Source organism: Dreissena polymorpha, chromosome 4 (genome assembly GCF_020536995.1).
Source record: "Dreissena polymorpha isolate Duluth1 chromosome 4, UMN_Dpol_1.0, whole genome shotgun sequence".
NCBI lineage: Eukaryota > Metazoa > Mollusca > Bivalvia > Myida > Dreissenidae > Dreissena > Dreissena polymorpha.
Window position 1 is genome coordinate 70137507 of NC_068358.1, and position 13625 is coordinate 70151131.

At 36.4% G+C, this 13625-nt stretch overlaps 1 protein-coding gene across 1 annotated transcript; it reads left to right on the forward strand.

Moving 5' to 3' along the window:
- Nucleotides 1–284: 284 nt before the first annotated feature.
- Nucleotides 285–9402, forward strand: LOC127878493 (stabilin-2-like). Its single transcript, XM_052425021.1, has 9 exons — nt 285–300; nt 1764–1898; nt 3810–3908; nt 4284–4403; nt 4840–4968; nt 6656–6754; nt 7103–7222; nt 7633–7761; nt 8314–9402. Exons 1-9 carry the CDS (start codon nt 285–287, stop codon nt 8376–8378), a joined length of 912 nt encoding a protein of 303 aa, XP_052280981.1. The 3' UTR covers nt 8379–9402.
- The last annotated feature ends 4223 nt before the right edge of the window (nt 9403–13625 follow it).

The window sequence follows — 13625 nt, forward strand, 5'->3', positions numbered from 1 at the left end:
TTTGCCTATAGATGACCACAGGTGGTTAGCGTGTGGTTATGATATTTATTATTAAAAACATCATTTTGAATGCAAAAAATCAAATCATAACGAAAAATCAACATCTCTGAAACAAAATTCACTATCTAATAAATATATATCAAGGTATTCAATTCAAAAGGACCCGAAAACAGAGTGTATCGCTTTATTTGCGTTGCTGCTTCATATACACTATACACATTCAATGATTTTTATGAAAGGTTAATGTCAGCCAGGAGATTCCCGGAATTAAGGAGTCGATCAAGATGACTCAGATTCAAGGTCACCTCTGCAACGGCAACGCACGATAGTTTGCGCAACAGTCGCGGCGACGCACAATATATCTAACACTATATATTGCCTTTTGGGCAACCTACACAAAGGCGATATATATCGTGTTAAATATATCGTGCGTCGCCGCGACTGTCGCGCAAAATATCGTGCGTCGCCGCGACTGTCGCGCAAAATATCGTGCGTCGCCGCGACAGTCGCGAAAAATATCGTGTATCGCTTTGTGTGTCTAGTGTCGCCCTTGATGAAAGAAGGGCGAGATTATAGATGGCACTATCCGCATTCCGTAGATAATGACTGTATGGCACTAAGAGAGAATATGCAATATCTGCTTAGTGTTGATTATTTCACATGATGTCCACAATGTGGCCGCAATAAATTAATCAGTTGCTCGTGGTATTTTGTGCAAATAGAAATAGTTAAGTGAAATACCATTATTTTTCATATGTATTATGCGGTAAGTGTTTTTAATGCCCCGTAACTATTTTTTCAACGTCAAAGTTACAATCGAACGTCAAATGTTTAGTCTCGATATTCGTCTTCGATCCATATCACCTATGTTCTTTATAGGATTTTCTTTACATTTCGCTATAATGTTTAGGTAATTAAAACGATATGCAGTATCGTGTGGTTATGATATTGATTATTAAAAATATCATTTTGAATAAAAAATAATCAAATCAAATTGAAAAACAAATCTCTATCAAATAAATATATATCAATGTATTCAACTCAAAATGACCCGAAAACAGGGTGCATCCCTTTGAACAGCCATAACTTCATCAATTGTGCAGCGATTTCCACGAACTTTGTCGTATTCAACGCAAAAATAAATTTTCTTTCTGAAAATGTACACATCATGTAATATTTTTACAAATGCTGTATCAACGTTTAAGAAATAACACGATACACAACTCGCGTGACCTACTCGTCGTCGATCTAAAACTTGTGCAGAGGACGTGAGTATGCCATGCCGTCTCAACTTCAAAGTTACAATCGAACGTCAAATGTTTAGTCTCGATATTCGTCTCCGATCCATATCACCTATGTTCTTTATAGGATTTTCTTTACATTTCGCTATAATGTTTAGGTAATTAAAACGATATGCAGTAAGCATGAGCCAGTCACGCCGGTTCAAGGTCAAGTTCACAATTAAAGGTCAATAGTTCAGCTTTCATTATTTGCGTTGCTGCTTCATATAAAATATACACATTAAAGGATTTTTATGAAAGGTTAAGCCAGGAGATTCACGGAATTCAGGAGTCGATCAAGATGACTCAGATTCAATGTCACCTCTGCAAGAGCAAAAGAAACATAGTTGTCGTTGTGTCTGTCTTGTTACAATTGAGATCAACTATGTTTTCATTTCATCACGGGTATATATATCAAACCAAATGCTTCTTTCACGTTACCATTAAATGAGTATCATATCATTTACTCTTTTACATGTTAAGACCTTGGCACAGCTTGTACCGTCACTGCTGACTGTGATACGACGACCAACCCAGCTGCTGTTTGCTCAACGTCAGGGACAAAGATATGTACATGCGCTACAGGCTATACGAAACAAGGGACAGCATGCAAAGCAGGTAATTCGGTTTTGGTAGTCTGTTTATTTGTCAAAATAACAATAAAATTTTTTATTATGATAAAACATAAATAATAAAGTAAAAATAAATATGTGATATTGTACGCCGATGTATATAGAAAAACATTCACGTCTGAATAAGTCATTAAACAATTAATATCATGATTCCATACACGCATTAAAATACAGTAAAATTGTACAAACATGAACAAAAAGGCAGTAAGCGTAGTAAAATCTTTATGAATGAAACGAACATAAGGTACCGCAAAACGTATCCACACTGTGGAAAATGCTACTATATGGTGTTAGAAAGAAGTTTCACTGAACTGTGCAAGTTCAAATCCCGCTAAAGGCGTTTATCGACAAAAATATATCATTGTTACATGATAAATACATGCATAAAAAGATGTAATTCGCGATATTTAAAGTGCCTTAATTTAGAAGAAAAAACGCCCATAGGCCTCTTTCAATAAGAATGAAAACATTTCTGATTTTTAGAAATGACTAGCTTCAGTGTGTGTGTTTAATGTTATTTCGAAAGGTATCAATTGAGCATTCTCAACATTTACTTACATTAGTTTCATAAATCCTTCGCCGCAAATTGGGTCGGGATTATAGGAATGCAATTTTTCCTTCAGTCCAGTCCTTTCTTCTGTCAGTCCAGTCGTAAGTCTGTCTGTAACACTTTTTGGTAAATCCAACCCTACTTCAGCTGATAACCTATGAGGAATTTTCATGAAATTTACTTTAAAGTTTTAGGATATTTCGAAAATGTGCCGAAGGCATAAGTCATCCATTATGGCCCTCGGTCAACTTCTTACTTTCAGTGTAAGTCTCCAAATGTTAAGTACTTGAGCCGCAATTTTTGTGTACGTTCCCTATCTCTTATACTCGTTGAAGGACTTTTTTGAAACATGGTTTCGATATTTAGCCATTTGGCATCTCGCCTGGACGATGATAGATCCGCCCACTTTATCACGTGGCTCAGCGGTTTGAAACATTGAAAAGCTAAAACCAAAGTGACCTCTTTGTCTATAGAGGACCACAGGTGGTTATCGTGCGGTTATGATATTAATTAGTAAAAACATCATTTTGATTGAACACTAATCAAATCATAACGAATAATCAACTTCTCTGAAAAAATAAGGCACTATCAAATAAATATAAATCAATGTATTCAACACAAAATGACCCGAAAACATAGTGCATCGCATTGAACAACAATAACTTCATCAATTGTGCAGCGATTTTCACTAACTTGGTCTAATTCAACGCAAAAATAAATTTCCTTTCTGAAAATGTAAATATCTTGTTATATTTTTTACAAATGCTGGATCGAAGTTTAGGAAATAAGACGATACACAACTCGCGTGACATTCTCGTCGTCGATCTAAAACTTGTGCAGAGGACATGCGTCTGCCATGCCGTCTCAACGCCAAAGTTACAATCGAACGTCTATATGTTTAGTCTCGATATTCGTCTCCGATCCATATCACCTGTACTCTTTAAAGGATTTTCTTTACATTTCGATGTAATTTTTAGGTAATAAAAAAGATTCGCAGTAAGCATGAGCCAGTCACGCCAACTCAAGGTCAAGTTCACAATTGAAGGTCAATAGTTCAGCTTTCATTATTTCCGTTGCTGCTTCATATAAAATATACACATTAAAGGATTTTTTTGGAAAGATTAATGTCAGACAGGAGATTCCCGGAATTCAGGAGTCGATCACGATGACTCATTTTCAAGGTCACCTCTGCAAGATCAAAAGAAATATAGTTGTCGTTGTGTCTGTCTTGTTACAATTGAGACCAGCTATGTTTTCATTTCATCGCGGGTATATATATCAAACCAAATGCTTCTTTAACGTTACCATTACATGAGTACCATAACATTCACTGTATTACATGTTTAGACCTTGGGACAGCTTGTACCGCCACTGCTGACTGTGATACGACGGCCATCCAACATGCTGTGTGCGATGTACTCGCCACAACCAAAGTCTGTAAAATAAGTACGTATCTGCTTCTTTCACTTTTCAAAACTGCACTGAAAAGTATGGAGGATTTGCTGTCTCAACGAATCACAGTTCACTGCACATTGAAATTTATATAGAAAGCAATATGTTTACGTTAAATTTGATAATTGGTTACTGATTTGAAAATAATATAAAAACGTGGAACGGAGGTAATATTAAAACTGTAATGTTGTATGTTCCCTCAATGAACGGATCAAATGTTTCAATACTAAAGAGCGTTTAATGGGATAAAATGAGTAACGGATTGTAGTACTTGACAGCTCACTTTAAATCAAGAACAGTATATCGTCCCATACCAAAATTTCATTTATTGCATTATAAAATCAATCAAAATATGTTTGTTCATTACAGAGAGTACTGGTGACTGTACTGTTAACACAGACAAGTGCGTCAGCGGTGCGGCCTGCACGGCCAACGCTTGCGCGTGTTCCGCCAAGTACAAAGAGGACACTAATAAACTCTGTGCAACAGGTGATTTTGATTTACGATCAATGCGATATTCATGTACCAAAATACACGGACGTGTTTTAATCCAATGGTGTAAACAGTTTATGTATAGTAATGTCTCTGATAATGACTATAAGGAACTAAGGGAGAATATGCAATACCTGCTTAGTGTTGATTATTTCATATTGTGTCCACAATGTGGTCGCAACAAATTAATCAGTTGTTCGTGGTATTTTCTGCAACTAGAAATAGTTAAGAGAAATACCATAATTTATCTATGCCTTAAGTGTTTATAATGCCCCGCATAATTTCACCAACGAGCTTTTTTCCGTTGTGGTTAAATATACCAATTGGACGACATACGCTGTTTATGTTACGTTCCCTATGCTTTTAAGGGTATCCTTGATTGCATACAATAGGCAATTGATATGTGCATAAAATTGAACTTGTAATGCCACAGTCCTGGGCTCGACCTGTACCGCCACTGCAGACTGCACCACAACTGTTGCTAATTCGGACTGTACAGGGACAGGGACAAAGACGTGCACCTGTAACTTTGGTTTCACCAAGCAGGGGGCTGACTGCAGTGGTAAGGAGGCTCTATTGGTGACGCTTAACTTATACAATAACAAACATTCGTTAACATTCACACATTCGCGCGAATTTATATTGTTACATATATTTATTATTTGTATATTGACTTTATTCCTTAACATTATTCTTACTAAACATTTAATGTCGGTGATTTATATAATACTTTGTTAATTGGTTAAAGTATGGCATATCGTGGTAGACGATATTAACTTGACATATTTATTCGTTTAGTTATGTCATCAGCAAGCTAAATACTTCGCAAATGTATTTTGAGTTAGGCATGCTTCGCATATCGCATTAAACGCGAATTTCAGACAAAGGTATCTCGGTCACTGAGAATCACTGGGCGATGGTATGAAATGAGTTTTGAACATGTTGTTTTACAAGTTATGAGCGATGTTTTGTGCGCAAATCATAACACAATACTGGTTGTCATAGAGCAAAGTTTGCCTTTCTTGGCGGTTCGTTTGCACAACATGAAATACCGGTAACTGTGCTTAACCACCTCAGTTGAATAATATCTTTTTCCATTTTGTCTTAACAGGAGCTACTGGTGTTAACATGTTAAATGCTTTGCGACAGTGTGCCAAATGACATGAGTGAGTCATGATTGCACGAGGTTAAGGTCGTCCTTTAACTTAAAATGTTTGAGTCGCCTGTTTTGTGTCCACTGCATATCTCCTATACCCAATGAAGAATTTTAAAGAAACTTGCATTAAATGATAAGGAAATTTCGCAGATGCGCAGAAGGCATGCTTCAAAGGCGTGAGTTAGTCATGTCGGCTGAAGGCAAAGATCGTACTGCAATGTCAAAGATTTGAACCTTATTTAAATACTATATTGAAACATGGTTTCGATAATTAGGCAATTGAAACGATGTGCAGAAATATAAGTCAGTCACACAAGTTCAAGGCCAAGGTCATTTTTAAATTAAGTCAAACATGTGAGCCTCCGTTTTCTTTGCAGATCCATACCTCCTATAAAGCATTTTCATAAAACGTGGCTAACATTTTAAGATTTTGAGACATTTTGCAACGGGAATGATTAAGTCAAACAGCCTTAAGTCGTGGTCACGATTAAAAGTCACATGTCTGAACTTCTGTTTAAAGTTCCATTCCATATCTCCAATACCCTTTCAATGATTTTCATGAAACTTGGCAATAATGTTGGGGTTTTAAAACTTGTGCAGAGGACATGAGTCTGCCATGCCGTCTCAACGTCAAGGTTACAATCAAAGGTCAAATATGTGAGTCTCCATATTCGTGTCTGTCCCATGTCCCATATACTCTTTGAATGATTTTCTTTACATTGCGGTATAATGTTTAGGTAAGTAAAACGATTCGCAGTAGGCATGAGTCTGTCACTACGGCTCATGGTCAAGTTCACAAATAAAGGTCAATAGTTCAGTTTTCATTATTTGCTAGGCTGCTTCACATAACATATACACATTTAATGATTTTTATGAAAAATTTAGGTTAGTCAGGTGATTTCCGGAATACAGGAGCCAATCACGACTCAAATCCAAGGTTGCCTCTCAACTCAAATATAGTTGCCTCTGGGTGTGTTTTGTTACAGTTTAGATCAGCTATGTCTTCATTTCATCGCGGGTATATACATATCCAACCAAACGCTTCTTTAACGTTACCATTAAAATGATATAATTTACTCAATTACATGTTTAGACATTTGGAAAGCTTGTAACACCACTGCTGACTGTGATACGACGACCACGCCAACTGCTGTGTGCGATGTACTGGCCACAGCCAAAGACTGTAAAATAAGTATGTATCTGATTCTTTTACTTCTCAAAACTGCACTAAAAAGTATGATGGATCTCTACGACATACAGTTTCATTCATATTTATATACAGAAAGCAGTATGTTTACTTCAAATTTGATAATTGATTATAGATTTGGAAGCTATATAAACAAGGGGAACGGAGGTAATATTGAAATTGTAATATTGAATTATTCCTCCAAGTCCGTTAAAGGTAATAAAATAAGAAACGGATTGTAGAACTTGACAGCTCACTTTGAACCCAGAACAGTATATCGTCTCATACCAAAACTTCATTTATTTCATCAAAAAATCATTCAAAATATGTTTATATCTTGTATGTTCATTACAGAGAGTACTGGTAGCTGTGCTGGTAATACAGACAAGTGCGTCAGCGGTGCGGCCTGCACGAACGACGTTTGCGTGTGTTCCACCAAGTACAAAGAGAACACTGATAAACTCTGTGCAACAGGTGATTTTGATTTACGATCAAGGCGATATTAATGTTCCAAAATACACTGACGTATTTTAATCCAAAGTTGTAAACAGTTTATGTATAGGAATGTCTCTGATAATGACTGTATGGCACTAACAGAGAATATGCAATATCTGCTTAGTGTTGATAATTTCATTTTATGTCCATAATGTGGCCGCAACAAATTAATCAGTTGTTCGTGGCATTTTCTGCAACTTGCAATAGTTCATTATTTTTCTTATTTATTATGCCTTTAGTGTTTATAATGTCCCACAATCATTTTTTTAATTCTACCAATTGGACGACATACGCTGTTCATGTTACGTGCCCTATGCTTTTAGCGGTATCATTGATTGCATACAATAGACAATTGTTCTGTACATACAATTGAACTTGTAATGCCACAGTCCTGGGCTCGACCTGTACCGCCACTGCAGACTGCACCGCAACTGTTGCTAATTCGGACTGCACTGGCACTGGCTCGAAGACGTGCACCTGTAACACTGGTTTCACCAAGCAGGGGGCTGACTGCAGTGGTAAGAAAGTTCTATTTGTGACGCTTTACTTATACAATAACAAACATTTATTCACATTCACACATTCGCGCGAATTTATATTCTTACATATATTCATTGGTTGTATATTGACTTTATTCCTTAACATTATTCTTAATTAGCATTTAATGTCGATGATTGATATGATTCTTTGTTAATTCGTAAAAGTATGTGGAAGTAGGCATATCGTGGTAGACGATTTTAACTGGACAGTTTTATTCTTTTAGTAATGTCGTCAGCAAGCTAAATACTGCGCAAAGGTATTTTGAGTTAGGCATGCTTCGCATATCGCATTAAACACGAATTTCACACAAAGGAATCTCGGTCACTGAGAATCACTGGGCGACGTTATGAAATGAGTTTTGAACATGTTGTTTTATAAGTTATGAGCGATGTTTAGTGCGCAAATCATTACACAATACTGGTTGTTATAGAGCAAAGTTTGACGTTCATGGGGATTCGTTTGTACAAAATGAAATAACTGTGAATAGCAACCTCAGTTGAATATAATCGTTTCTATGTTTGTCTTTACAGGAGCTACCGGTGTTGCAGCGTGCCTGGCGATGATTCTGGCCTGCATCTTTACGACCATTGTTTAAGAACATTGCTTCCATATAAATTCCGGAAGATCATGTACTCTATGTTGCATGTAGACTACGCATATACCAAAAAACAGAGATATACACAATCGAGATTTAGGATATTGATGTGTATTTTGTGTTTTATTTTATTGATATTTTCTTGACATTGGTAATTAAAAACTAAAATATCCAATTTAAAGTAGTATTTCATTATATAGTATTCACATACGGTTTTCGAAAACAACTTTATACTTTTTAGTTTGGATGGTATTCAGTTAAAACAAATATTCAAGCATAAGGGTTAGGATCAGGTCAATGTAATCGCGCTATGTAACGTTTAAAACAAATGAAAGATCTCATTTACGTAAAATGTGCTAAAAAGAAGATAATAGTATTTTATATTATTTATACAAGAGTGTTTTATATATTAGTTATACGGTTTGTTTGTTTTTTCTTTAATTGCTTACCGCAGTTGAGGATTGTTAGTCCACCAGGCGATGTATTGTCTGTGCTGTCGATTATGATCCTTCTGCGTTTTAACTAATTGCCGTCCATCGTTGCACACACATTAAACAGAGGACCACAATAATCTGATCAGATAAACTAAGTCGTGTGATGCCATATGAAGCAAATATATTATTTACGTAAGGCAGTATTATTCAGAAAATATAGCGATCTGTTTTGTTTCTAAAACGCAAGGCCATTTTAAATGTGGAAAACATATTGGGTAAATTGTGACAGATCATAAGAACTCAAGACATCCCTTTATACCAATTTATTGTTTATGTTATCGATGTGGACTATAATTAAAGATGCATCACATACGACTTTGATGAAGAGAAGATTTATGTGTCCTTGAAATTTATTCCAGAAAAAAACACATTTTTGATTGCAAAGTTTTATAGACATGTATTGAAATATCTTTAATGGTAAACCATTGGCTGATACTGTTTAATGTGTGATAATAAATGGGCGCTTAAAATTATATTATAACTTGTGTTTACTTCTTTTGTGTTATCTGCGTGCATAAATATAAAAACTCGTTTGCCGTTTATTTATAAATTACGTCAATTTTGACGTCCGAATGTATGAGTTTGATTAGAAGTTGATTAGTTTAAAAATTGTTTGAAGACAAAGGATGACATCAGGTAAAAGTTTGTCATTTAATCCATTAAAAATCGAAAGCAGGAGCAAAATATTGTTTTTCCGATCAAAAAGAAAAGTGTACGGTACATTTTCCACCAATGGTGTGGTGCCCGATATTTGATTATTGATGTCAGCTGTAATTGTTATCGTTTGTCAGTTACTGGCTGCTGATTGTGCGTAAGTGGCATTTAAACTGCATTCGAAGTCCTTCAATAATCTAGAAATTCATTTCATAAAAACATGAACAACATAAAATAACACATAATCACAAATAAGATATGAATAAGGAAAATTAAGATGACAATCAGGGATCAAAGTCGCAAGATTTTTGTGAAACAAAATTATAACAGTGTATAACTGTGTTGAACCCTTCAACGACATTTGACGATATGAACATATAAAAAAGAAAAGGAGTACACAAACAGGACATTTATATTACATTAATTTGCATCCAATATTAAGTAAAGGTTATATATCAAGTGTGTTTTAAAAAGAAAATGCAATCCAACCAGCACTAGAATTTCAAATAGTTTGACTGTATGTCATAAATAATTCATAAAAGTTGTCCCGTTTAGGCACTTTTCAATACATTAGTCCTTTACCGAATAACTCATGTCTAAAGTGTTTTTTTTAATTCGCTTAACTGCATAAATGTGCTACCAGATGATTTATGAACGGACTTCGATTTGCAATTTTAACTTATATGTTAATATCAACAATTTTCCTCTTTTCTTTTTAGAACAATTTTTTAGATCGTACAAATACGCTATACGTTTGGCGCTGTTGATAAATTGCTACACTGGTGCGCAAAATAATTATTTTCAAATACAAATTATGCAAGCCAGTATAGCGGTCATGACAGCGGATAAATCCGTCGTTCTTCTTATCCGAACTCCAAGCCTCTGATGATTAGTATAATTTTTAACACACGTGACGAAAGGTATTCCCCAACGCCGGATTTCCTTATATGTAGAATGATATAATGATTTGCACATGCATAACTTTACAGCATAAGGAAGAAGGCCCTGAAAGTTAGAATGTTTTAGTGAAGGAGGAAGCCATTTGACAAGTTTGCATTTACGACAGAGAGACGGATAGACAGAGAGACAGACACACGGACCTACAGAAGAGATGAAAGTCGGACTGACAGGCAAAAAGAAAGATAAACTGACTTACAGAGAGATCGCACAAATGGGTAACAATATTCCCGCTTTTAATATATTGCCACAATGGGACGCAAAATGAGTATTTATTTACAAATAACAATTACGCAATAAATTAAAGCGGGAAGTTAACGCAGTCAGTCGCATAAAGTCAACAGACAGGCAGACAGACGGACAAACGGTCGGCCGGATGATTTTTGGCGGATGGTGGTCGGACGGACGGATTGACGGACAGATTATTGTTAATCCGAGCAATCCCAATTTAGAACAAGCGGAAGAACTTAACAAAAAATAAATTTACAAAATCGCCCTAGTTACTCCCCATTGATAGAAGCCATGCTTGCATTATTCAAACACGCAGATCATCCGTAATGATCAATCCTAACCATCAAGTTTAAACGTCATTACAATGATGATGATGATGATGATGATGATGATGATGATGATGATGATGATGGCAGTGGTGGTAGTAGTGTTGATGTTGTTGTTGTTGTAGTTGTTGTTGTTTTAGTTGTAGTTGTAGTTGTTGTTGGTGGTGTTGATGTTGGTGGTGTTGATGTTGTTGCTGTAGTTGTTATAGTTGTTGCTGTAGTTGTTGTTAGTGGTGGTGGTGGTGGCGGCGGCGTCGGCGGTTGCGGTGGCGGTGGCGGCGGCGGTGGCGTTTGTGGTGGTGATCTTGAAAATCAATCAAATGGTATAGGAAATATAGAGCGGAAACAAAAGTGTTACGGATAAAGTGACGGACTTTCTAACGGACATATGTAGGGACACACGCAGGACATTCCTGTAATAACTCTTTTCCTTTGGCGGGGGATTAGCAAACGTGCAATATTAAACAATCATCGTTCGTATTGACAGGTAAGAACATTATTCCAAAGAACTGGTATATTTTGTTTGTGATTTATAAAGCGAGCACGTGGTGATGTTTGCAATTTTAGATAAATTAATCTTTTAACAACCTCTTTGGGACAAGTTTAAACATTTCGTGGCAAATTTTGGACTTGTTACTGTGTAGGATTGTGAGTCCGAGAAGAAGCAGTAAAGAGGCGATGGATCCATTTTAAATCGAGAAATAGGTATGTTACATAGGTTAATCAAACATAAAAAGCTGGATTTAAGTTAAAATAATACAGAGGAAACTAAAGATCGTGTACCTAAGAATTTCGCCCACGACATTCGGTGGTTGCGGATCAAGACGCTTGATATTAGTTAGTAGTTTTGGGGATTCAGCATTCAATTTGCAAAAACTATGTTATGAAGCCACTGTCAGTCCAATAATACATCCCTTAAGGATAGAAAAGTTTCGATGGAAATACACAAAGAGCTGATCTTGTTTTGTTATATTTGCTCATGATGTACAAAAGGACATGTAGATGTATATGTCTGTTTTGAAGAAATTCGTATGTGGATGAAATATGTACAAATAAATGCCCTGTGTGTAACTCGAATAAGTAACCAATAAAAACCTTGCTCCTTTTAAGCGGACGCATCTTATAGTTTAACAATCCATTGTCAAAAATACCATTATGGTATGATCTACGTTGTTTGAATACAAAATGATATTAATGATCACAGATTTCCATATTAAAAATATCAATAAATGAATACACAAACTAAACGGTTATATTTGAAATAGTTGTAAATATGTATAATAACGGGAAAATAAATAAAAAATGTGACTGTCCTGGGAATCTAGAACCAAAATCTACCACACTACCACTACATTCCGAAAGCTTTCATATTTGGAACGTACTTTAAAAGCTTTGTCGGTATTACATGTTTTTGCTAAATAATATTTTAGTATGAATTTTGCGAGGAAATGTGCTTTACTGAGCATTCAAACCGTCTGATTCAAAACGCAATAAAATTTTTACTTTGATGTTGCAAAAAATGATATCACATGATGTGACAAATATCCAATACACGGAGCTTAACTTTAATTTTTTGATGTATATGTTTCAAAATGTCAAATGATCTAGAAAAACACTGCAGGGATTTATTTCAAACAATAACTCTTCGTCATCAAACGAGATACTGATCTCAAACTGACTAAAGGCCCTCGGACTATTTCTTTTATCGTCAATTGAAAGGCTTCAATGAAAAGCTCATATAGATACATGTACTTATAATCAGCACGCAACACTCGGTTTTGATTCTTACTTCGTTACGCGGTCTCACGTAGACACGTACGGTTGCAATTATTGAGATGCGGTATACCCGGGGTCGCGGTACTCGGCTGTCCGTGAGTCGATCGGTTTGCACCGGCTGTCCTGTAAGCGCATCGATTGGTACTCGGCCGCCCTGTAAACTCATCGGTTGGAACCCGGCTGTCTTGAAAACGCAACCCTTGGTACTCGACTTTCTTATAAGAACATCGGTTGTTACACGGCTGTCCTGTTAGCACATCGGTTGGTACTCGGCTGCCCTGTAATCGCATTGGTTGGAACTCGGCTGTCTTGTAAGCGCAACCCTTGGTACTCGACTGTCTTATAAGAACATCGGTTGTTAATCGGCTGTCCTGTAAGCACATCGGTTGGTACTCGGCTGCCCTGTAATCGCATCGGTTGGTACTCGGTTGTCCAGGAAGCGCATCGACTGGTGCTCGGCTGTCCTGTAAGCGCATCGGTTGGTACTCGGTTGTCTTCTCAGCGCATCGGTTGGTACTCGTGCTTCTCACTCAGGCGCATGTGAGTTTTGTCAGAGGTCACCATATCGGACCATACCGGATAGGTGGGGTTATCCTCAGTTTCTTCTACTCCAAATACTTAACTCCACAGCACTACCCCCTACCGAAATAGATTTTTTTATCATCAAGTGAATAACTGGCAATTTAAATAGTTCGTCCAAACTTTTGCGAGTTAACCAGGTAAATAAGAAAGCAGTGTAGAGTCTTTACATATTAAGTTCTCAGTCGAGAAGGACATCACATGGTATAACTTACTATAAATGTTCATCA